Raw genomic sequence first — 24,515 nt, 5'->3', positions numbered from 1 at the left:
CAGCAGCAACGATAATTGAGCTTAGGGGGGGCATGTCACCGATTAGCGATTTTGAACGTTTTTGCAACTATTCAAAATCGCTAATAGGTGTCACACGCAACGACATCGCTAACGCGGCCGGATGTGCGTCACAAATTCCGTGGCCCCAACGAGATCGCTTTAGCGATGTCGTAGCGTGTAAAGCGGCCTTAAGGCTAAAAAAGTAGGATAAAGCAACAGTAAAAAGAAAAGCACCTTACAGGAGTTCTGCGAGAATTGTTATAAAAGAAATAAATAATATATGTTTAAATATTGCAATTTTTTTCTAAATACTTTTATGTAGAAAAAAAGTATTATTTATATAGTGCACTCTGTCAGGCTTTTAAAGATGGAAAATGTCATAAATTAATGTCCACTCATCCTAGATTTCAGAGGACACTCAGTAGAACGGACTGTGCAAAGAACATATGCTCAAGACATACGTCAGGTGAGAGCCCCATTCTGTCAGGTATCATGAACTCGCTTTCTATGCTCTGTCAACCTGACAGGTCACTGAGTAGAGGGAACTAAAAGGAGATAATAAACACCTTTCTTACCACCTTACCACTGACTTCCGATGAACATCCTTCTCAATCAGCCTGACAGCTTTAGTGCATTGCAGGGAGTATGTCTTCACACAGTCTGTCCTAGATGGCTGCACACTGCTAGATGGAAATTGCCATCTTTAAGCCCTTAACGACCAAAGACATACTGGTAAGTCCATGGCCGTGTCTGTCCCATTACCGTGGACTCCCATTGGTCCCTTCTGCTCCAACCCATGCACTAATCCTTCCTTTTTTAAAACTGTTAACATCTGTCTACGTTTCTGTCTTCAGTGAAGAAAGATAGTAAGCACACTGTAATAAAAGTCTATGGAGTAAGAAGCTAAGGGAGGTAGAAGAAGAGAGAGAAAGACAAAAGGAAAGTGCTGCGAGTTCTGGTACAGAGTGATTGCTAGATGGAGTAAGTCATATAATGATCTGAAATTACTGTTAATCCTCATACAGTTAGGTCCAGTAATATTTGGACAGTGACACAATTTTCGCGAGTTGGGCTCTGCATGCCACCACATTGGATTTGAAATGAAACCTCTACAACAGAATTCAAGTGCAGATTGTAACGTTTAATTTGAAGGTTTGAACAAAAATATCTGATAGAAATTGTAGGAATTGTACACATTTCTTTACAAACACTCCACATTTTAGGAGGTCAAAAGTAATTGGACAAATAAACCAAACCCAAACAAAATATTTTTATTTTCAATATTTTGTTGCGAATCCTTTGGAGACAATCACTGCCTTAAGTCTAGAACCCATGGACATCACCAAACGCTGGGTTTCCTCCTTCTTAATGCTTTGCCAGGCCTTTACAGCCGCAGCCTTCAGGTCTTGCTTGTTTGTGGGTCTTTCCGTCTTAAGTCTGGATTTGAGCAAGTGAAATGCATGCTCAATTGGTTTAAGATCTAGTGATTGACTTGGCCATTGCAGAATGTTCCACTTTTTTGCACTCATGAACTCCTGGGTAGCTTTGGCTGTATGCTTGGGGTCATTGTCCATCTGTACTATGAAGCGCCGTCCGATCAACTTTGCGGCATTTGGCTGAATCTGGGCTGAAAGTATATCCCGGTACACTTCAGAATTCATCCGGCTACTCTTGTCTGCTGTTATGTCATCAATAAACACAAGTGACCCAGTGCCATTGAAAGCCATGCATGCCCATGCCATCACGTTGCCTCCACCATGTTTTACAGAGGATGTGGTGTGCCTTGGATCATGTGCCGTTCCCTTTCTTCTCCAAACTTTTTTCTTCCCATCATTCTGGTACAGGTTGATCTTTGTCTCATCTGTCCATAGAATACTTTTCCAGAACTGAGCTGGCTTCATGAGGTGTTTTTCAGCAAATTTAACTCTGGCCTGTCTATTTTTGGAATTGATGAATGGTTTGCATCTAGATGTGAACCCTTTGTATTTACTTTCATGGAGTCTTCTCTTTACTGTTGACTTAGAGACAGATACACCTACTTCACTGAGAGTGTTCTGGACTTCAGTTGATGTTGTGAACGGGTTCTTCTTCACCAAAGAAAGTATGCGGCGATCATCCACCACTGTTGTCATCCGTGGACGCCCAGGCCTTTTTGAGTTCCCAAGCTCACCAGTCAATTCCTTTTTTCTCAGAATGTACCCGACTGTTGATTTTGCTACTCCAAGCATGTCTGCTATCTCTCTGATGGATTTTTTCTTTTATTTCAGCCTCAGGATGTTCTGCTTCACCTCAATTTAGAGTTCCTTAGACCTCATGTTGTCTGGTCACAGCAACAGCTTCCAAATGCAAAACCACACACCTGTAATCAACCCCAGACCTTTTAACTACTTAATTGATTACAGGTTAAAGAGGGAGACGCCTTCAGAGTTAATTGCAGCCCTTAGAGTCCCTTGTCCAATTACTTTTGGTCCCTTTAAAAAGAGGAGGCTATGCATTACAGAGCTATGATTCCTAAACCCTTTCTCCGATTTGGATGTGAAAACTCTCATATTGCAGCTGGGAGTGTGCACGTTCAGCCCATATTATATATATAATTGTATTTCTGAACATGTTTTTATAAACAGCTAAAATAACAAAACTTGTGTCACTGTCCAAATATTTCTGGACCTAACTGTATACACCCATAACAACTTATTCTGAAGAGTCACCTGAGAGTGCAGTCCAGAACTGTCCAATTCAGTAGTAAAATGACATTGAAAGTGAATGTCTACCCTTAGTTTTCATATACACACCTCAACAATGAAACTACAACAACGAGAAGGAAAGTTGTGTGATTAATTAGAACAAAGGATCGATAGACAAGTAAATAATATGCAAATTATGAAAGAGTAAAGAAAACAACATTTTCAAAACCTCTTTATTCAGTTTTAAGTATGAGATCCATTTTCAATTCCCGATCTATAATATTCCAGATGTGCTCGACCGGAGACAAGTCTGGAGATGCTGCAGGCTATGGAAGCACATTTAGGCCAAGCAGACTGCATATGGTAGCATGATCTATATGCAGCCTGGTATTTTCGTGTTGATTGATTTGCATGCCCATGTATACTCAGCATGCCTGAACGTTCCTTACAAAACCATTAATAACCTCATTGATAGAATTCAAGGCATATAAGTGTGTGTATTATTGCATGTGCTACTCATTATTAAAACCAAAAAAATCAAAATGTTTTAAAACAAGATTTCAATTATTTTACAATTTGCATATCATTAACGTCTATTGATCATGTGATTTCCTTAATTCATAACTTTTCCATTTTGTTGTTGCACTTTCAATGTTGCAGAGTGTATACATACATAAAACTTAAGCAACTGTATAATTTTCTTTGCTTTACTGTCTTGCTTGTTTCCTCCTTGACGGCCTGTTTCATAGTGTAGAGCTGCAGTCATAATTTTCTGTCTTTTGACCAGACCTCGAAATGCTGCAAAATTCTCGGAGTTTAAATTCTGCAAATTCTAGTCTTATACCAGTTATTTACAGTAGATGTAGGAAAAATGTCTCTGCACTTATATTTTAAGAAAAAAAGCTTAAATGCAATGAGTCAAGCAGCACCTACGGTATGTGACTTTCCACTGACAACCAACAAAACTGTAAATTCAACCTTAAAACATAATAAAAACTGTGCACAATTATTAGGTAATTTGTATTTTTTATGAATAATTTTATTAGTGAATAACTACAAAGATGTCGGTCAATCCAAAAGATTAATGAACCTGAACATTTAAAAAAATAAAAGAAAGGTCTTGTCTTAGGGTTTGCTGACATCTGCATAAAAATACAATGAGTACAATGTGATAAAGGCCCTGTTACACGCAACGACGTATCTAACGATATATCGCCGGGGTCACGGATTCCGTGACGCACATCCGGCATCGTTAGCGACGTCATTGCGTGTGACACCATCGAGAGCCCGTTAACGAAGGAAAATACTCACCAAATCGTCCATCGTTGACATGTCATTAATTTTCAAAAAATCGTTGATTGTTGAGGACGCAGGTTGTTCGTCGTTCCCGAGGCAGCACACCTCCGGAACGACGACCTACAGCTTACCTGCGTCCGCCGGCAATGAGGAAGGAAGGAGGTGGGCGGGATGTTACGGCCGCTCATCTCCACCCCTCCGCCCCTCCGCTTCTATTGGGAAGCCACTTAGTGACGCTGCTGTGACGCCGCACAAACCGCCCCCTTATAAAGGAGGCGGTTCACCGGCCACAGCGATGTCACTAGGCAAGTAAGTCCGTGTGATGGCTCCTAACGATATTGTGCGCCACGGGCAGCGATTTGCCCGTGACGCACAAACGATGGGGGCGGGTACGCTCGCTAGCGATATCGCTGCGTGTAAAGCCCCCTTAAGAAAAAAAAACAAAACGGATTGCACATGCACAAATGCTATTCAACAAGTCAGTGATCTGCGATTTTTTTTCTCAGCTCAATTCAGCCTGACAAAAATATCGCAGTATGCTGAATATGGTCGTGTAAAGCCACAACTCGCCAATGCAAGTCAATGGGTGCCAGAAAAAAAACAAACGTCACACAGACAATCCGTATGCTGTCCAATTTTTATGGATATATTACCATTCTGCAGTATAGAAATGACTAGAATAATAGCTGCTGACAGAAAAAACGCGTGTCATACGGATGGCATACAGATAGGGAAGAAAAAAAAAGAAATCATACACTCGCATGACATACAGCATACCAAACTGATTTCACTCGTCCAACTTTTCTGGATGAAAATTAGACTGCTTATTTACACGAAGATGTGAGTGAACGCTTAGGAGAATATGTATGGCACCAAAATTATTGGGCAACAATTAGTGTGTAGAATAATGATGGAATTACACTATATCTATATCACAAAACTGACTACACCCCTCATTTTTTGTAAATATTGTATTCTATTTTTTCACGGGACAACACTTTGATGCAATGTAGTCATTGTACAGCTTGTATACCAGTGTAAATTTGGTGTACCCTCTAAATAACTCAATACACAGCCATTAATGTCTAAACCACTGGCAACAAAAGTGAATAAACCCCTAAGTGAAAATGGCCAAATTGTGCCCAAAGTGTCAATATTTTGTGTAGCCACCATTATTTTCAAGCACTGCCTTAACTCTATTGGGCATGGAGTTCACTAGAGCTTCAAAGGTTGAAAATTGAATGCTCTTCCACTCCTCCATGTCGACATCACAGACATCGTTCAGGTGTGTTTGGGGTTGTTATGTTGAAATACTGCCCCGCGACCCAATTTCCAAAGGGAGAATGGAGGGGATCATGCTCTGCTTCAGCATGTCACAGTACATCTTGGCATTCATGGTTCCCTCAACTATAGCTCCCCACCGCTAGCAGCACTCATTCAGCCCCCAAATCATTACACTCCCTCCACCATGCTTGACTGTAGTCGAGACATACTTATCTTTGTACTCCTCACCTGGTTGCCACAATACAAACTTGACACCATCTGAACCAAATGAATTTTATCCTGATCTCATCAGACCACAGGACATGGTTCCTGCAATCCATGTCCTTAGTCTGCTTGTTCTCAGCAAACTGTTTGCGGGCTTTCTTGAGCATAATCTTTAAAAGAGGCTTCTTTCTTGGATGACAGCTATGCAGACCAATTTGATGCAGTGTGTGGCGTATGGCCTGAGCACTGACAGACTAGACCCCACCTGTCATGAGTGTGTCCTGGCCGGGGAAGACCTTGGGCGAGTCTGGTATCAGAAAATCATGGCGCCTTGCTGCTGGCAGATCTACTGCTTACTTGAATAACATCTTTTTTCTAGTAGTTCTGTAAGTGCATGTGAGATTGAAAACTACAGCCAGCTGCCAGGCCTGAAAGGGTGTTTGCCTCGCAGCTGGCTGTAGTTTTCAATCTCACATGTGGCTCTTTGCGCTCACTCCCCTTCACTATTTAAGGTCATGTGTCTGATCAGCTGATGCCTGTGATAGAAACGGTTTTGTCACTTTTATGTGGTCCACTTTGAGAGGAGCCTGCTCTGGAAGAAGTTTATCGTGTTTTCTGCAGCAGTGGTGTTTCCTGCACTGAAGATGCCTGCAGTGTTTCAACTTTTCATGTCTATTTCCCCTATCTGTTTTCCTACTTTTGTGTTTCTGTATTGTAGAGGCAAGACTAGTGATCTTGTTGGCCAGCTCACTAGCCAGGGTGAGTTAAGGGCAAATGAGTGCTTTGGAATGTGTTCGGTGACGGGGTGAAGGAACCCGTATAGGGACATCAGGACATGCAGGGTTAAGACTCACATGATGCAGGTGGTGACCCTAATCCCGTCTCCCTAGCACCAGGAACCTCTGTTGTATCATGACTCCTGTGTACGATGTGTGTAGTGACACCTACTGGGGGTTTTTGGTATCTGGCTTAACCCTGTTAGTCACATCTGTGACACCACACCTTTAAACCTCTGCAGCAATGCTGGCAGCACGTATATGTCTATTTGGAAAAGATAACCTCTGGATATGACGCTGAGTACGTGCACTCAACTTCTTTGGTCGACCATGGTGAGGCCTGTTCTGAGTGTAACATGTCTTGTTAAACTGCTCTATGGTCTGGACTGCTATGCTGCAGCTCAGTTTCGGGGTGTTGACAATCTTCTCATAGCCTAGGCCATCTTTATGTAGAGCAACAATTTTATATTTTTCAGATCCTCAGAGAATTATTTGCCTTATAACACTAATCAGTCACATAATACCAGTGAGGGAAAATGGCTAATTGTGCACAATTTGGCCATTTTTAATTAGTGGTGTACTCACTTTTATTGCTAGCGGTTTAGATATTAATGGCTGTGTGTTGAGTAGAGTTGAGCGATGTTCGAGGTTCGCCAATTTCATGTTCGAGTGATTTTGGGGGTGCTCGAGATCGAACTCGAATGCGAGCTTTTTGCTAAAAGCTCGACAGGTCGAGTTAAATTCGAGAACGGTTCGATCAGCAAAAAGCCTAGCTAGTTACTAGCTGGCTTTTCACTGTAATAGTGTGAGTCACTCTGTGATTCACACTATTATCAAATGTCAGCGTATAGTGTGCGGGGGCGGCACGTTTAGATCAGTGCTGCTGGGATAATGGCGATCAACATTTTTTTTTTTCCCTAAGCGCGCGTGCAGTGGGGCGGGCCAGCATGTCAGCCAATCACAGACACACACACAGCTAAGTGGTCTTTTTTGACAGACAAGCAAGGGCATGTGTCATAGGCTGTGAATGTCACATATCCTTGCATTATAAATACGGCCATTTTCCCTCACGGCGCCATTATCTGCCTTCTGCGTGTAGGTGACCGTCACCGCTCACGCAGCTCCTGTCGCCGCTCAGGCTGTGTACGCTATACACACAGCGCTCTACAGATTAGGGACAGAAATTTATTTCAGCCCTTTTCAGGGCTGATTTCCTCGGGCTCAGAGCCATAGGTGACAGGCAGGTCTGTGGAAACGCTGTATACAGCTTCAGATAACCACGTCTGTGTACCTAAGCTCAGGGAATTCCTTGCTGCATTTCACCATTAGGAGGGATAGAAAGTGAGGCTTCCTTTCCGGTCCACTGACCCAGAGAACCCGGCCACTATACCCACCTGCCCACCTTTGCCACGCTATTTTTATAGCAAACAGTGCTGAAACTTAGTGGCATCCAAAAAGTGGCTGCTATACTCCATTGTTGTCAAGCAATTTCTAGCACCTCTGCATTAAACCCTCATGCATTTGCTATGCTATTTTTATAGCAAACAGTGCTGAAAATTAGTGGCATCCACAAAGTGTCTGCTATACTAATTTTGTGTCCCACTTGTGCCAAGCAAGTCCCATCACCTCTGCATTCTACTCTCATGCACATTTTGCTATGCTATTTTTATAGCAAACAGTGCTGAAAATTAGAGGCATCCACAAAGTGTCTGCTATACTATTTTAGTGTCACACTGGTGGCAAGCAAGTCCCAGCACCTCTACATTCAACCCTCATGCACATTTTGCTACGCTATTTTTATAGCAAACAGTGCTGAAAATTAGTGGCATCCGCAAAGTGTCTGCTATACTAATTTAGTGTCCCACTTGTGCCAAGCAAGTCCCACCACCTCTGCATTCTACCCTCATGCACATTTTGCTACACTGTTCTTATAGCAAACAGTGCTGCCAGTTTTAGGGCCATAGTTGCATTGTCAGGGATATTCAGTGTTGGTTCTTCAGCTGTCAATAAAGCTAGACCACCTCTGCAATCTACACCACCTCTCAATTTTTGCTACCACATTTTAAATGGGTAATCTTGTCGCTAAGTAAATGAGTGGCAAAAGGACAGATGCTGGTGGAAAGGGGAACAGACGTGTTGGAAAAGGAAAAAAGTTTGTGTCCGTGGGGAAGGTGGCAAAGCTACATTAACATGTGCTGAAGATAAGCCATCTTCCAGCAAAAGTATGAGGTCTACTACTTTCCGTGGACAATCCGATGTGCTCCTTATACGGACACGAACAACTGTAAGAAAGGTAGATGATGCACAAAAAAAGAACATGCTTGAATGGATCTCAAGTGCTCCAACAAGTGCCCTCTCCACCTCAACTACCACATAAAAAACCCCAGTCCTCTGAGTTGTCATCCCAATCACACTTGCTTTCTCTCAGCTCTCAAGTCTCCACCCGCCCTGCACAGTATGGTGTAACAGAGATGGCTGAGTCTGCAGAGCTGTTCAGTCACACTATAGCATGGGAATCAGAGGTCTGCTCCAGAGCTACAGTGAGTACAGACCAGGAAATGGTCTGCAGTGATGCCCAGAAGCTTTGTGACTCAGATTCAGGCCCTGATGACCAAGTTTATGAGCATAATGTAGACCCTCATTCACAAACTGTAACACCTGTTGGTGGAGACAATGAGGAACATACTGATGACGATGAGAAGCAAAAACCAGATTGGGATGACAACTTAAATATTCGGTCAGGGCAGGAAGAGGCTAGGTCTGAGGGCGAGGGGAGTGCAAACACGCTTGATGATGAAGTTCTAGATCCCACTTACTGTCAACCCACAGTCAGGCACTTGAGGAGGTCAACAGAGGCGGTGGAGGAGGATGCAACTGATGACGAAGTTACCTTGCGCCTTCCTGGACAGAGTCGGAGTACTGGTAGCATGTCTACAACTGCATCCTCAGCCACCACTCTGCCTCTGAGCACAAGTTGGGGTGGCTCTGCAGGTCGCATGTCCTCTAAGCCTTGCCTAGCCTGGTCCTTTTTTGACCTTGCAAAGGATCTCCCAAATCATGTGATCTGTAAAATTTGTCGGGAATCTATAAGTAGAGGCAAAAAGCTCACCAGTTTGACAACTTCTTCCATGAATCGTCACATGAATACCAACCATAATTCCCAGTGGGAAGCTCACTGTGCTGCAATGTGGCCTAGCATAGCGGGCCAACCACCGCCTGCCCCTTCCAGTGCATCCACGGACTCTTCATCTTCTATGACTGTGGGGACAGCTGTCACACCTGGTTTTCCACGCACACCTTCCATCACTGTAACCGCAACAGGCAGTCTGCTTGGAAGGTCGTCAGTTGGTTTGGAAGGGGAAACAAGTGCAGGTGTACAGCTCTCTCAGACACCGATAGCACCAACGTTGGATGAAGGCAACATCATGTCTACGCCTGCACTTTCCTCACAAACCTGTATTTTTCCAGGGACACACTGGCTACAGAAATGCTGCCTTTTCGCCTGGTGGACACACAGGATTTTTAAGACCTTATGTCCGTCGCTGTGCCCCAGTACCAGATGCCCAGTCGCCACTACTTCTCTAGGAAAGGTGTGCCTGCGCTACACCAGCATGTCGCACACAACATCACCGCTTCCTTGAGAAACTCTGTGTGTGAACGGGTGCATTTCAACACCAATACTTGGACCAGTAAGCATGGACAGGGGTGTTACATGTCGCTGACTGGGCACTGGGTAACTATGGTGATAGATGGAGAAAGGTCTGCTGAACAAATCTTGCCGTCCCCATGACTTGTGCGTCAATCCTCTGTATGTATAAGTTCCTCCAACGCTTCTGCCTCCTCAACCTCATCTGGGTCCTCCACCTCCGCCCCAAGCCTGCCTGGTCAGGCCACCAGCGTTGTAACTGCGCACAAGGAATCACGCACACCTCCTTACTATGCTGGCAGCAGAGCGCGACGGCATCAGGCGGTCTTTAGCTTGAAATGTCTTGGGAATAAGAGTCACACAGCGGCTGAGTTGTGGTCAGCTCTGCTGTCCAAGCTTCATAAATGGTTGTCTCCACTCAACCTGCAGCCAGGTAAGGCCGTGTGCGACAATGCTGCAAACCTGGGTGCAGCCCTTCGCCTGGGCAAGGTGACACACGTGCCTTGTATGACTCACGTGTTGAGCCTTGTTGTCCAGCAATTTTTAACACACTATCCCGACCTAGATGGCTGTTACGTCACCGCCGGAGTCTGCTCCAGCGACTTCTGCTCCGATCGCCAGGCGACGCCGTGTTCCTGCCATGGATGCTGCTGGTGATGGGAGAGGAGTCAATGCCAGCGGCACCAGTGGGCGCAGGCTCCGATCATCCACTGGGCTGGGTTAGCTTGGGATCTGCAGTACCGCTGGCTGACTGTGGGTGGCATGTGTCTTCCAGCTGAAGTTGCCAGCGTTCAGCTACAGCCAGTGGGAAGACACCACACCCTTCTTATTCCCCCTCCTGTCACATGACCACTGCCAGAGATAGTTCTGATTTTCCATGCTCCTGTTACGTCCTATTCTGTTGGTGATTCCTGTGTGTTAACTTCTGCGTGTTTTCTGACTACCCTCCTGCCTACTGTTTTTGTACCTCGCTGCCTGATCCAGATTTGACCTCTGCTACGTTTGCTGATTACGTCATTGCCTGCCGATTCTGTCTATGTTTCACAATTCCTGGTTTGACCTGACTACTACTCTCATCGGACTGCAGCCTTCCACAGGTAGTGATCTCCAGAGCCCTGTGTAATTCCAAATTCCTGTATAGGGGTTAAAGGGTTTCAGGGTTCTGGGGGTCCTGCTTGGTGAGTGGCTTCCCTCTAGCCTCCCCTTTACAGCCCATCTGAGTCTGTGGATCCAGGCAGGCGTTACAATGGCCTTCTGCACAGGGCACGAAAACTGTCTGCTCACTTCCGCCGTTCAACCGTCGCAGCTGAGCGACTTGCATCGCTCCAGAAGTTTTTCGGCCTGCCGGTTCATCGCCTGAAATGCGATGTGCCAACACGCTGGAATTCGACTCTCCACATGTTACAGCGACTGTGGCAGCACCGCCGAGCACTGGTGCAATACGTCATGATGTATAGCCTGGGCCAACGAGATGCAGAGATGGGGCAGATCACCCTGATGGAGTGGTCTCAGATCAAGGACCTATGCACTCTTCTGCACAGTTTCGACATGGCGACTAATATGTTTAGCGCTGACAATACCATTATCAGCATGACAATTCAAGTCATTTACATGCTGGAGCACACGCTAAACACTATTCGGAGTCAGGGGGTGGTTCAACAGGAAGGGGAGGAAGTACATGAGGATTCATATGCGCAAGGTATAATAACATCACCAAGGTCCAGACGTTCATCATCACCAAGGCGGCAGGCATGGGACGATGGGGGAGAGGGATTAACAGGGGCGCATGGTAGCAGGCAAAATGTTGAGGAAGGTGCAGGAGAACATGAAGAAATGGAGGACGAACTGTCCATGGACATGGTAGACTCAGCAGATGAGGGAGACCTTGGTCACATTTTAGTTGAAAGAGGTTGGGGGGAGATGTCAGAGGAAGAAAGACTAGTTAGCACCTCTATGCCACAAACACAGCAAGGACTTGGTCCGCATGGATGCGCAAGACACATGAGCGCCTTCTTGCTGCACTACCTACAACATGACCCTCAGATTGTCAAAATTAGAAGTGATGATGACTACTGGGTTGCCACGCTATTAGATCCCCGGTACAAGTCCAAATTTTGTGAAATAATTCCAGCCATAGAAAAGGACGCACGTATGGAGGAGTATCAGCAGAAGCTGTTACTCAATCTTAGCTCGGCTTTTCCACCAAACACCAGTGGTGCACGGAGTGAATCTCCCAGTTGTAACTTGACAAACATGGAACGGTCTCGTCATCAACAGTCTAACCGTACCAACAGCACCGTATCTGTTCCTGGTAACAGCAATTTTATTGAATCGTTTCATAATTTTTTTAGACCATCCTTTGCAAGGCCAACAGAGACAAGAAGTCTGACACATAGTCAACGGCTGCAGAGGATGATACAGGAGTATCTCCAAATGAACATCGATGCCATGACTTTGCAACTGGAGCCTTGCTAATTTTGGGCTTCAAATCTTTTAAAATGGCCTGAGCTCGCCACTTACGCCTTGGAGATCTTGTCATGTCCAGCTGCCAGCGTTGTCTCTGAACGTGTCTTCAGTGCTGCTGGGTGTGTGCTGACAGATAAGCGCACGCGTCTGTCCAGTGACAATGTGGACAGACTAATGTTTATCAAGATGAACAAGTCATGGATCCGCAAGGACTTTACTACCCCTGTGTCATCCTGGGGAGAGTAAAGGCTTGTGGATTTGGAATGTGCTTGATGCAAATGTACCTGTCAAGTTTGCAACTGGGGCACAAGTGCCACTGAAGGGGTGTCTGTGTGGCCCAATTTTTGGAAAAAAGGGAGACTCTGCTTGGAGTAACCCTTGCTGTGTTTTTAAAAATGATCCAAGATGAACAAGTCATGGTTCAGCATGGACTTTGCTACCTACCCCGGTGTCATCCTGGGGACGGTTAAGGCTGGCGTATTTTGGAATGTGCTTGATACAAATCAACACATCCAGCTTGCAACTGGGGCACAAGTGATGCCACTGAAGGGATGTCTGTGTGGCCCAATTTTTGGAAAAAAGGAGACTCTGCTTGGAGTAACCCTTGCTGTGTTTTTAAAAATGATCCAAGATGAACAAGTCATGGTTCAGCAAGGACTTTGCTACCTACCCCGGTGTCATCCTGGGGACGGTTAAGGCTGGCATATTTTGGAATGTGCTTGATGCAAATCAACACATCCAGTTTGCAACTAGGGCACAAGTGATGCCACTGAAGTGGTGTCTGTGGGGCCCAATTTTTGGAAAAAAGGGAGACTCTGCTTGGAGTCCGCTTGCTTGCTGTGTTTTTAAAAATTATCCAAGATGAACAAATCATGGATAAGCAAAGACTTTGCTACCTTCCCCGGTGTCATCCCGGGGACAGTTAAGGCTGGCGTATTTTGGAATGTGCTTGATGCAAATCTACCTGTCAAGTTTGCAACTGGGGCACAAGTGATGCCACTGAAGGGGTGTCTGTGTGGCCCAATTTTGGGAAAAAAGGGAGTGTCTGCTTGCCGTCTCCTTGCTGTATTTTACATGACTTTAGAAGGGCATGCCATGCCTATATCTGTGTCTCATCCTCTTTTTCCTTGTCCAGCTGTTTAGTTTTTGCATGGGTATTTGTCCTTGTCACTTTCCCATGTGTTTGTGTTGTCTTGGGAGTTGTTTGTCACCTTTTGGACACCTTTGAGGGTGTTTTCCAGGTGTTTTTAGGTGTTTGTGATTGCCTCCCATTGTTTTCAGTGGGGTTCGAGAGATTCGTCGAACGGCTCGTCGAATGGGGCACTGTTCGACGAACCGAACCGGAACTCTAGGGGGGTGGCTCATCTCTAGTGTTGAGTTATTTAGAGGGCACCCCACATTCACACTGTTATACAAGCTGCACACTGACTACTTTACATTGTATCAAAGTGTCATATATTCAATGTTGTCCCATGAAAAGATATAATAAAGTATTTACAAAAATGTGAGGGAGTACTCATTTTTGTGATATACCGTAAATTAAAAATGTAAATGTTACCATCTCATTTGTTTATCTTCATGGGCTAAAGTGAGAGTAATAACCAAAGAACTGCAAATGAATAAAAATAAATTTCTGATATTTCAAAACAAATATATCAGTGACCAACATAACACTCCTTTTTTTCAATAACAGTTATAAGCCTTATCTCATGGAGTCTGTCAGTTGTCACCACAGCTTCCAAGACACTGTTAGGAGAGGTGTACTGTTATCCTTTACCGTAAGTCTCCTGTTTAAGAGGGGCCCAAAAGTTCTCAATTGGGTTTAGGTTAGTTAAGGAAGGGGCCACTTCATTATTATATTAGCTTTAAAAGCCTTTAATGGCTAGCCAAGTAATTAAGTATTTTGATGCATTCGATGGAGCATTGTCCCGCATAAAAGCATGGTTTTCTTGAAAGATTCAGACTCTTTCCTGTACCACTCCTTGGAGAAAGTGTTTTCTAAAAACAAGCAGTAGTTTTGAGAGTTGATTTGGAGTCCCTCTTCAACCTTAAAAGTCCAACTAGCTTATCTTTAATAATACCAGCCCATAGTAGTTCCCCACCTTCATGTTCCTGTTGTCTGAGTTGAAGTGAAGATCTGTACCCATTACTGATCCAGCCACAGGCCCATTTATATGATCTATGAAGCATAGCATCCCTCTTATTTCATTATTTCATAAAACCTTTGAAAATTCTGTCTTCAGATATTTCTGGGCCCAGTCTTGACATTGGTTTCAACCTTCCTTACCTTGGCCATATCTCTGAGCACTGAACACCTTGTCCTTCTGGATCATCCAGGTAGGTTGCAGTTTTGGAATGTGACCGCACTGGAGGATAATGGGTTCCTGGTTACTTCACATTTGATTCTTCTCAATTCTTTGCAGTTTTTGTATCTTTTTTTTTCTCAACACGTTTTTGCGACACTGTTAACTATGTCAAGCAAAACTGTTGATAGCTCTGTAATCATGCCACAATATCTTACCAGTCTCAAGAGTGCTGCATCGCTCTGCAAGATTTAACAATTTTTGACTATTCAGAGCTACTTGCTTAATAATTCTACACACTTTGATAAAGGGTGTTGATTAGAGATGAGAGAACCTGAGATTCAGTGTTCGGTGTCCGTACTGAACACAGGCTTTTAAGAAAAAAACAGAGATCGGGTTAAAGGTTCGCGTTGCTACAAGGAAGGAAACCACTCTCACGGGTATCTCTGAGCCTGGGTACGCTTGTTGCTCATCCCAGTGTGAGCCACTTGCAGTGTTTGAATGGCTTGCACTGGGGGTAACAACAACGTGATCGGATGTAGTGTGCACGAAACAAAAAAAAATTAAAAACCCCACCCACCCTCCTCCGGAATTGTTCTGTTTATGGCTGATTGCATGTGGGCAAAGACCAAAACTGCCAATCCATGACTTCAAATGAAGTTCAGGTCAAGTCCGGGTCTGAAACCGAACTTTATCAAAAATCTGGTTGAACACGCCGAACCGAACTTCAACAGGTCTATTCATCTCTATTGTTGATGTTCTTAGCCCACATTCACCCTCATTACACATCACCTGATATGCTTCAAACCAATACGCATTCAAGTTTATACAGCTTGGAGTTGAAAAATATGCATGCAAATGATGATGATATGGTCAAAATACTCACTTGCCTAATAATTGTGCACACAGTGTAGAAAGGTTGAATAAATTAATTCAGCATTTATTGTAGAATATGACTCAAAATAAATTGTAGGGTGGTTGAAAGATTGTCTGAGAATAGTCTACCAACCTACCATCCCAAAATAGCCTGTCTTGTCTTTAGGAACATGGAGCTCGGGGTAAATATTCTCCAAATACCACTTGAAAGATTTACACTGCAGTTTCTCTCTTAGCTGCTTTCTCTCAGTCACATCTCCATAAGGCTCCTGAAAAAGATACCTAAAAATGATTAGATTTTAGTTTATGGACAAAGTCAAAATAATGGAACATCACTTAGTATCATCATATGAATGTGGCTTTTCATGATATTAGAAAATCTACCCTAGGGTGGGTAGACGTATAAATATAAATAAATAAATATATATATATATATATATATATATATATATATATATATATCTTACTAAACTCCATAGTCAATGCCACTGTTCTGGTCATACCCAGCAGTACTGGAAGTGAAGACATTCCCTTTGCGGTTGGCAGTCAGCTGACTGGTCCAGACTGTCACTGGCCTTAGAGGTTATGTGCACATGTCAGTTATGGGCTACAGTGGTCATATGACTGATGGATGAGATATCATCACTGCCAGTACTAGCAGGGTTGACTAGAGCAGTGGGATATTCTAGAGGTAGACAATATTTTTTGTTTTGCCTTTTTTTTTTTTTTTTTTTTTTTATAACTCATTTTCTACCAGAGAGCAAATTTTCTAAAATCATGTAAACCACTTTAATGCCAAGGAACTGTGTTATTGTGTATAATCTTTCTTTATTGAGTAGAAGAGAAAAATAAAGAAGCATAGAAAAAACATACTAACAAACAACCAAGATTATAGAAAGAACATTGCATATGATACCACATTTTGAATAACATTTCTATAATATGTTTCCACTTATGACTTAGAATCATTCCAACACTGTTTCAGGTCTTACGTTCCTCCCTTTCTGTCTCACAGGCTCACGACTGCTGTCTGCTTATTTAATGAGTGAAAAAGGAAAAAAAAAAAAAAGACCTATCGTGTCTTACATATTTTATAATACATTCCTCCTATCCAACTGTTCCTTTCTTCATTGGTGAGAGTTTGTTAACTAAACTTCCCGTAGAACCTTGAACCGTGGCCTAGCTCTACTCGTTATATCTTTATTAGTGAGTTTAAGAGAAATAATAAAAAACCTTAAGAAAGGAGCAAAGAAGAGAAATAAATAGACATGCATGAAATAGAAAAGAAAGCTGAAGAAACAAGGAGGGATAAGGAGGGGACCTTTTAAGGGTTGGGAGGGCGGGGGGGAGCCACAAACGAGTCCTGTTGTAGCCCTTCTACTATTTCTGCTCGTATTGCACCTACTGAGCCTTCAAAATAACGTATGGTAATCGTCTGAACTTTTAAATATTATCTATGGCGTCCAAATTCTCAGGTATCTTTCAGTGTGTCCCTCTGCCTCTGCCACTAATTCCTCCATATGATGAATGTGTTCAAATTCCTGTGTCCATTCCCTTAAATACGGGGCCTCCTGTGTTCTCCAATGTCTTGGAATCACTGCTCTTGCTGCCGCCAGACAAAACCGCAATATATCCCCCTTTTGGGCTTTAATTGAGCCGGGAAGCATTGACAACAAGGCTATTTGTGGGGTCTGAGGTGTTCCCTTTCCTGTTATTTTTGTGTATATTTGAAAAATTGCCTCCCAAAATGGCTTAATTTTATCACAGTCCCACCATATATGTATCATTGTACCCTTTATTGTTCAACATCGCCAGCACATCTCGGAAACAGAAGGAAAAATTCTGTGAAGCCTCACCGGATACTGATACCATCTTGTTAGGATCTTATAATTTTTTTCCTTGGTGTACCCTGCAATCGACATTTTATGTGTAAATATGTAAGCTTTCTGTTTTTCTGCATCTGTAAATGTCGTTTCCATTTCTTCCTCCCACTTGGTCATGTATGAGGGATCCGAGCCCGCAGAGGGGTCTGCCTGTCCAATCATCTTATATATAAGTGACATCAAATGTGTGGGTATAGTGTCCTGCATAAATAATTTTTCGAAGGGTAGGGCCAAGCCCTCTGATATTCCAACCATTCCTTGTGTCTTAGAGTTAACGAATGAATAGAGTTGTCTATATTCTATCCAGGATAATATCTGGGGAGGTTCCATATTTTGCATATCCTCAAAGGATCTAAATTTAGACCCCCTAAGGGTATGATATATCCTACCATCCTGTTGTGCTCTCCATCTTAGAAATTTAGTCCGACCAACTCCCGGAGGGAATTCTGGATTGGATATAATAGGAGCAAGGAGAAAAGGGCAGCCCACCAATCCGCCATTCTGTTTAACCTGATCCCATGTCCTCCTAGCCTTAATAAAAAGACTCGCCGTATCCGATCTCACCCCCTCCCTGGACCCAACCCATGGTAGATACTTTAGTGGAATTGATGAGCTTTCCTGTTCAAGTTTGACCCATTTCTTATTCTGGTCGTTGAAATGCCAGTCAAGCATTCGGACCATCAGTGCCGCCCGATGGTATCTGCGCACATCTGGGAGTCCTGCGCCCCCTGTAGTGATATGTCTAGTAAGTGTGTGGTATTTTATTCTAGCTCTAGAGTGACCCCATATAAATTGATTTAGAGCAGACCTGAGTGTCCGAAAAAACCCGGCAGGGGGAAGAAGCGGGACTGCCTGAAATATATATAAAAACCGTGGAAGGATATCCATTTTAAATGCGTTTATACGGCCAAACCAGGACAAGGGTTTTTTATGATATGACCTAAGCTCTTTAATTGTTCGTGTCAACAGCGGTAAATAGTTCTTGGAATACAATAATTCCAAATCTGCCGGGACATTGATGCCTAGATATTTCAGAGTCTGGGATTGCCATTTAAATGGGAAGTTACTTTGAGCTAATGAAACCTCTTGGGACTGCAGTGTGACATTTAAAGCTTCTGTTTTTGAACCGTTAACTTTGAAATTACTTAAATCCCCAAATCTCTCGAACTCCGCTATCAAAGAGGGGAAAGATATGTGTGGCTGAGACACGTATATCAACAAGTCATCCGCATATAATGCCGTCTTGTATGTTTTCCCCCCTAAATCTATACCGTGCACATTGGGATTTCTCCTGATTGCGTTGGCAAGATGCTCCATTGTAATAACATATAATAGCGGAGAAAGAGGGCACCCCTGCCTTGTTCCATTTCTGATTTGTATAGGCTGTGATAAGAAGCCATTTGCCTTTATCCTTGCCGATGGACAAGTATAAAGTGCCAATACTTTATTAAAAAATCCAGGGCCTATCCCTATTTGTTTTAAAGCCGCTCTCAAGAAATCCCACTGTACTCGATCAAACGCTTTTTCTGCGTCTACTGATAGTATTCCCAGGGGCTGATTCGTGCTTTTGGCGCGCGCTATAAGCAGCAAAGTTTTGTTGACATTGTCTCGCGCCTCCCTACCCTGTATGAATTCTACTTGGTCCGTATCAATGATGGAGGGGAGAAGGGGAGCCAGCCTGTTAGCTAGGATCTTGGAGAATAACTTTATATCTACATTGAGTAAAGATATTGGTCTGTAATTAGACACTATCATGGGGTCTTTGCCAGGTTTCGGAAGGACCGTGACATGTGCCTCCAGTGACTGAGCCGCAAAGGGAGTCTCCTCTGAGATTGCATTGAAGACCTTAGTCAGAAATGGGGTAAGCAACTCCCCAAATGTTTTATAAAATGTAGGAGAAAATCCATCCGGGCCCGGACTCTTCCCCTTTGGGGTATTCCTAATTGCCTCTCCCACTTCCTCCTCTGAGAACCGGTTTTCCAATTGTTGCACTTCCTCATTTTTCAGAGTTGGCAAAGCCGTGTCAATCATGTATCCCTCAATGCGCTCAATCAATGCTTGTGACGACATGTCAGAGAACCTCCCTTGAATGTTATACAAATCCGAGTAGAAGCCCCTCAATTCTTCCAAGACCGCCGCCGGATTGCTCGCTTCCCCTCCTCCCCATCTCCGCAGGCTAGGTATAAATGTTGTAAGATTGCGGGGATGTAAAAGGTTGGACAGGGATCTGCCGCATTTATTAGAATGCTGATAGAGGAAGCGTTTATAATGATTCCTGTATCTGAGAAATCTTTCATTCAGTACTATCCTTAGTTCCTCTCTGCATTTTGTGAGTTCTGCTAGTGTTCCCCTCAACTGTTTATTTTTGTGTGCTGTTTCCAACTTATGAATCCTATCTAACAATTCTTTTATGCGGATATTACTTATTTTTTTGGTACGCGCCCCAAGCTTTATCAGCACCCCTCTTATGACACACTTGAACGCCTCCCACTGCAGAGGCATCGAAGTGGGGTCCGTTTCGTGAGAGGACATGAAGACCCCAACCGTCTTCCTGATGTCAGTCGATTACATCTTTGAGCAAGTTATCGTTAAGTCTCCATGTCCACTCCCGTTTCCTTCCATCCGGGGGAGCAAAGGCCAAAAAGACAGGGGCGTGATCGGACCAAACTATACTACCAATCCTGGGATTCGGTCTCCAAGCCAAAACACATTGACTCACTAAGAACATATCTATGCGGCTATACAAATCATGAGGGGTGGAATAAAAGGTATAATCCCTACCCGTAGGATGCATGCTGCGCCACACGTCATTAAGGTGCATCTGATGTAAGTCTCGCTTCAGAGATGTCAATTTTTTTGTGGAAATGTTGCTCCTTCCAGCCGAGGTATCTACTAAGGGATTCAAAGACAAATTAAAATCTCCTCCCAGAATCATTATTCCCTCTGCGAACTCGGATAGAACCTTTAGGAAGGCCCTGCATGTCTGTGTCTGTCCCGTATTAGGGGCATACCAACCTGCCACCGTATACACTGTGTCATATATCCGTAGTTTAACTATAATGTATCTGCCTTCTGCGTCCTGTTTCGTGTCTAGAATAGAATGAGGCAGATTTCTGTGTATAGCCAGCGATACCCCCCTTGACCGAGATTCAGCGTTGGCGCTGTGGAACCATGATATATAGTTGCGGTCTCTCAAGTTTGGGACATGTCCCACTTTAAAATATGTTTCTTGAAGGAGCAATATGTGGACTTTCTGTTTGTGCATTTCAGCTAATATTTGGGTCCTTTTTTGTGGCGTATTAAAGCCCTTTGTGTTGAAAGATCCAAATTTTAGTTCCGCCATGTCTATTTTTAGCCGTTAGACAAACAAAGGAAGGACACGAATGGACGGGGAAACTATCAGCGAGGGGTTAAATCAAGCGAGATTTTTGAGAGATTTATAGTAAAGGATATAGGGAAGCCCAGTAATAAAGGAAGGGATAGTAAGTTGAAATAGAAATGAAGAAGAATAATAGAAAACCAGAAAAAAAAAAAAAAAATTTGTTCCCAAGTATGGGAAGGTGGTATTGGACTAGAGCACCAGTAACTATATCCTAGTGTTCCAACCCACCTACTTTGTTGGGGGAGACTGTATCTAACTATACCTTGTCTAGCACGGTATAGCACCCCCTCGAGTGCGGTAGACTTTCCAGGGAGAGTTGCTCCCCGCCGGCGCAGGTCTGCATCATCTATCTGAACATATATTCCCAACTGTATTAACTGTATATTAACTATGTTAATCCATAAATGAATTGGGACTTGGTCCAACATGTATTACTATGTCTCTATTCCATATACCTCTCTGACACCTCCATACTGGATCATAAACAATTTCCTGATATTATTCCCCTTTCATATCAGAACCCCTTTTTTCAATTTGACTTTAACTATAACTCTAACAATGAGCCATCTTCCAGACTTCCACTATATTGTCCTATTTGTATGCTGTCTTTAGGACAATTCAAAGTCTCTTTTCCCGCCCATTGAGACTCCATATTCAGCCGAGATCCATAGGCGCCTCTCTTCGCCTCCTCTGGGGGGCTTCTCTAGGTGGATCCACTCCGGGAGCCCCCGGAGGCAGAAATGGCCAGTCCCGAATAGTCACTGATGGAATTTGGAGGGCTGCGGTAAACGCAGGTATGCCCCCTGGGTGACTGAGGACGTGCATCCTTCCTGCCCTCCGGACTCTCAGGTGGAATGGGAAGCCCCAAGTGTACTGTATGTTCCGCTGGCGTAGTATGTCCAATAAGGGTCTCAGAGCCTTTCTCTTCTGGAGAGTCCACTTGGACAGGTCAGGGAGAATTAGGATCTTTTGTCCTTTAAAAGAGATATTGTCAAGTTTCCGTGCTTGGGCCATGATGTTATCTTTCAACTTATACTTGTGCACTTTACATATGACGTCTCTGGGAAACTCTGGATCCATTGCTCTAGGGCCCAGTGCTCTATGAGCCCTGTCTAGCTCCAGAGGAGAATCTATGGGTACTTGCAGTATGTCATTGAAAATGTGGCATAAAGTCTCATCTAAGGCTGTATGCTCCACCGTCTCAGGAATGCCGCGTACTCTAATATTATTACGCCGGTTTCTGTTTTCAGCATCGTCTAGCATTTCTGCCAAATACTGAAGTTGTATATTATGAGATGCATATCCAGCCTCCTGTTCTGTTGTCTTTACTGCCAGAGCCTGGACTGTGGATTCTGCTGTTGTGACTCTTTCCCCCAACTGTTGTACTTCATCTTTGAGTCCAGAGAGTTCAGCCTTATATGAATTCTCCAGCCTGGATATATACTGCTCCATGTCCTTTTTTGTGGGGATGTTTTTAATATGGGAACTCAGCTCCCCAATGGTCCGCCATAGCTGGCTGATATCTTGGTCCACTTGCACCCCTTCCTGACTGGTGGTTTGTGGCATGTCAGTGTTTGGGGTTTTACCAGGAGCTGAGAAGGTAGCTGTCATTTTATGTGGCTGCAGTAGAATCTGTGTCTGGGCTTGGGTGCCTGCTGCATGCTCTGTTCTGTACGCTTCTGTAGCCCCATCTTCTCCTGCACTCTCTGACCGCTTCTCCTCGGGCCCTGCTCGGTGCCCTCCCCCACTGCTTTTCTGTCTGCTGGGCTCCGGCGTCTCAGCGCCATTTTGGGCCTCCAGCGCGGCCGCCCCGGTTACCCCATTGTCCCTGGGCTGGCCTGCACTCACCGCTCCCCGAGCTGCCTCCACCGTCTCCGTTGCCTCCGCCGCCCGCGTCTCCTGTGCAGCTTCCTCCTTCTCTGCAGCCGCCGCCATCTCTCTGCAGGACGCGCGGCTGCTTCTGGTATTTATTGCAGAGTCGGCCATTGTGGGAGCGGGCCCTGCTGGCGCTGTCCGCACCATGTACCGCCGAATGCTCTGGTCTGGGGTACTTGAGCAGGCTGAGGTGAGCTGGGGGTCCTCCTTCTTTCTTCTATTGCCCATTCGTGTCTTTGGGAGTCCTGAAGTGCTTCTCTAGTGTGCTATTTCCCTGCGCCGGCTGAGGAGCTGATGCAAAGCACTTCTCTATCCCTCCATGGCCAGGCCACGCCCCATTCGGAACTGTGTTATTATAAATTTGCAATCATATCTATATGTCCCAAAGTTCTCATAATCAAACTGAAGTCAGGCAAAACTCAACATCCACATGACCCCTATGCAGCTGACTATCTTTTGTGAAACAGGTAATAAAAAAAGATAGCAAATGTGAGCCCAGTCTCAGTTTGAATGCACAAGAGGGCAGAAAATGTATGACCTGGAGAGATAAAAGCAGTAGGTGAATAGAAAATTAACAGAGAAATTAAAATCCTTTGATTCTCCTTAAAGGGAACCTGTCAGTTAATTTCACATTTCAACCTTGAGAACAAATGGGTACACCTATACCCACCAATTGGAGATGCAGGTATATAGAGAGCGTGGGAGGTGCTTTCCCTTGCCCCGCTGAAGAGGCTGACATGATACTTGTGTTCGGGACAGGGGACCCTGGTACTCTCACTGGTTGCTGGCAGCGAGCACCTCTGCTCCACAATGGGTAGGTGATATTTATAAACATCCTGACTACTTTTGTATACTTATATGTGCTCACCAATGGGTATTTTAACCTATGTAGTGACCATGGAATGACTTATTAAATTATTTGACCTTTGACTATACTACACAGTGGCCTTTTTGAGGTTCTCATTCCCTGTTATACTGTGGCAGTGACTGGTTAAGCCCTCCTCCTATACATATACATTTTTTGTTTTATACATGTATTGGACCCTATGTCCACTGAATGTCAGTTTATATGTGATTTTATAAATAAAGTTTATACAAATTTCTGACTTAAGTCTCCTTGCGTGTTTTATACACGATGTATAGTAAATGGATGTTGGAGCATATTCTATCATTTTCTATATAAAGGGATTAGTAATAAGTTCTAAATCATAATAATGTTTGGATACACTAATGTTCCCTGTTTGTCTTTGATCAGTCTTGTATTCAGTATAGGTGCTGTGGGAAAACATCTTTTTAGAGAGGCAGATGCCTGCTGAGTAGAGTTTGACCATTTGGAGAAATCTGTCCTGTTGTGAATACATTTGAACTAGATTCCAGTTTGGGGCTCCCTCTTGTGGTCAGTGCTGATAGTGCAGTAGACTTGCTGAATGGGAAACTGACAGCTGAGGAGGATTGGCAATCAGACCATTCGGATTGGGCCTATATAACTGAGCAGTTTCCTCCTGTACCTTGCCGGTGCTCAATGTATCTCCTGTGTGCTAAGGACATTCTGAAACCAGCCCTTTTCTCTGTGTCTACCTGAACTCTTCTCAGATAAGTTGGTCTTTGTACCTCTGCTTATGGTATTCACTTTCTTGTTATTTTGCCTGTGTGGAGTTCTTAGTGGAGTTGGATCATTCCCTACTGGGAGTATCTATGTACCTTGCTCCATGTTCTGCTATGTATTGTGCTTTGTCATGCTTGGTACTAAATTCAGTCCCTCCTGTATATCAGAAAAATACATATAGCTCCGGCACTCCTTAGAAGAAATTGCAAAAAGTCTCGGGTGGTGCTGAATGCG

General features: G+C 44.0%; 1 protein-coding gene across 1 annotated transcript in view; it reads right to left on the bottom strand.

Moving 5' to 3' along the window:
• The window catches only part of LOC142244313 (polypeptide N-acetylgalactosaminyltransferase 12-like), a 105,575-nt gene that overhangs the window by 43,025 nt on the left and 38,035 nt on the right, over positions 1-24,515 (bottom strand). Inside the window, exon 3 of the mRNA XM_075316525.1 lies at positions 15,673-15,804. Within this exon, the coding sequence (XP_075172640.1) occupies positions 15,673-15,804 (132 nt within the window). The remainder of the gene's footprint in view (positions 1-15,672; positions 15,805-24,515) is intronic.

Source organism: Anomaloglossus baeobatrachus, chromosome 6, assembly GCF_048569485.1.
Source record: "Anomaloglossus baeobatrachus isolate aAnoBae1 chromosome 6, aAnoBae1.hap1, whole genome shotgun sequence".
Lineage (NCBI taxonomy): Eukaryota > Metazoa > Chordata > Amphibia > Anura > Aromobatidae > Anomaloglossus > Anomaloglossus baeobatrachus.
The sequence above is the reverse complement of the archived record's forward strand: the minus strand, read 5'-3'. Positions and strand labels throughout refer to the sequence as shown.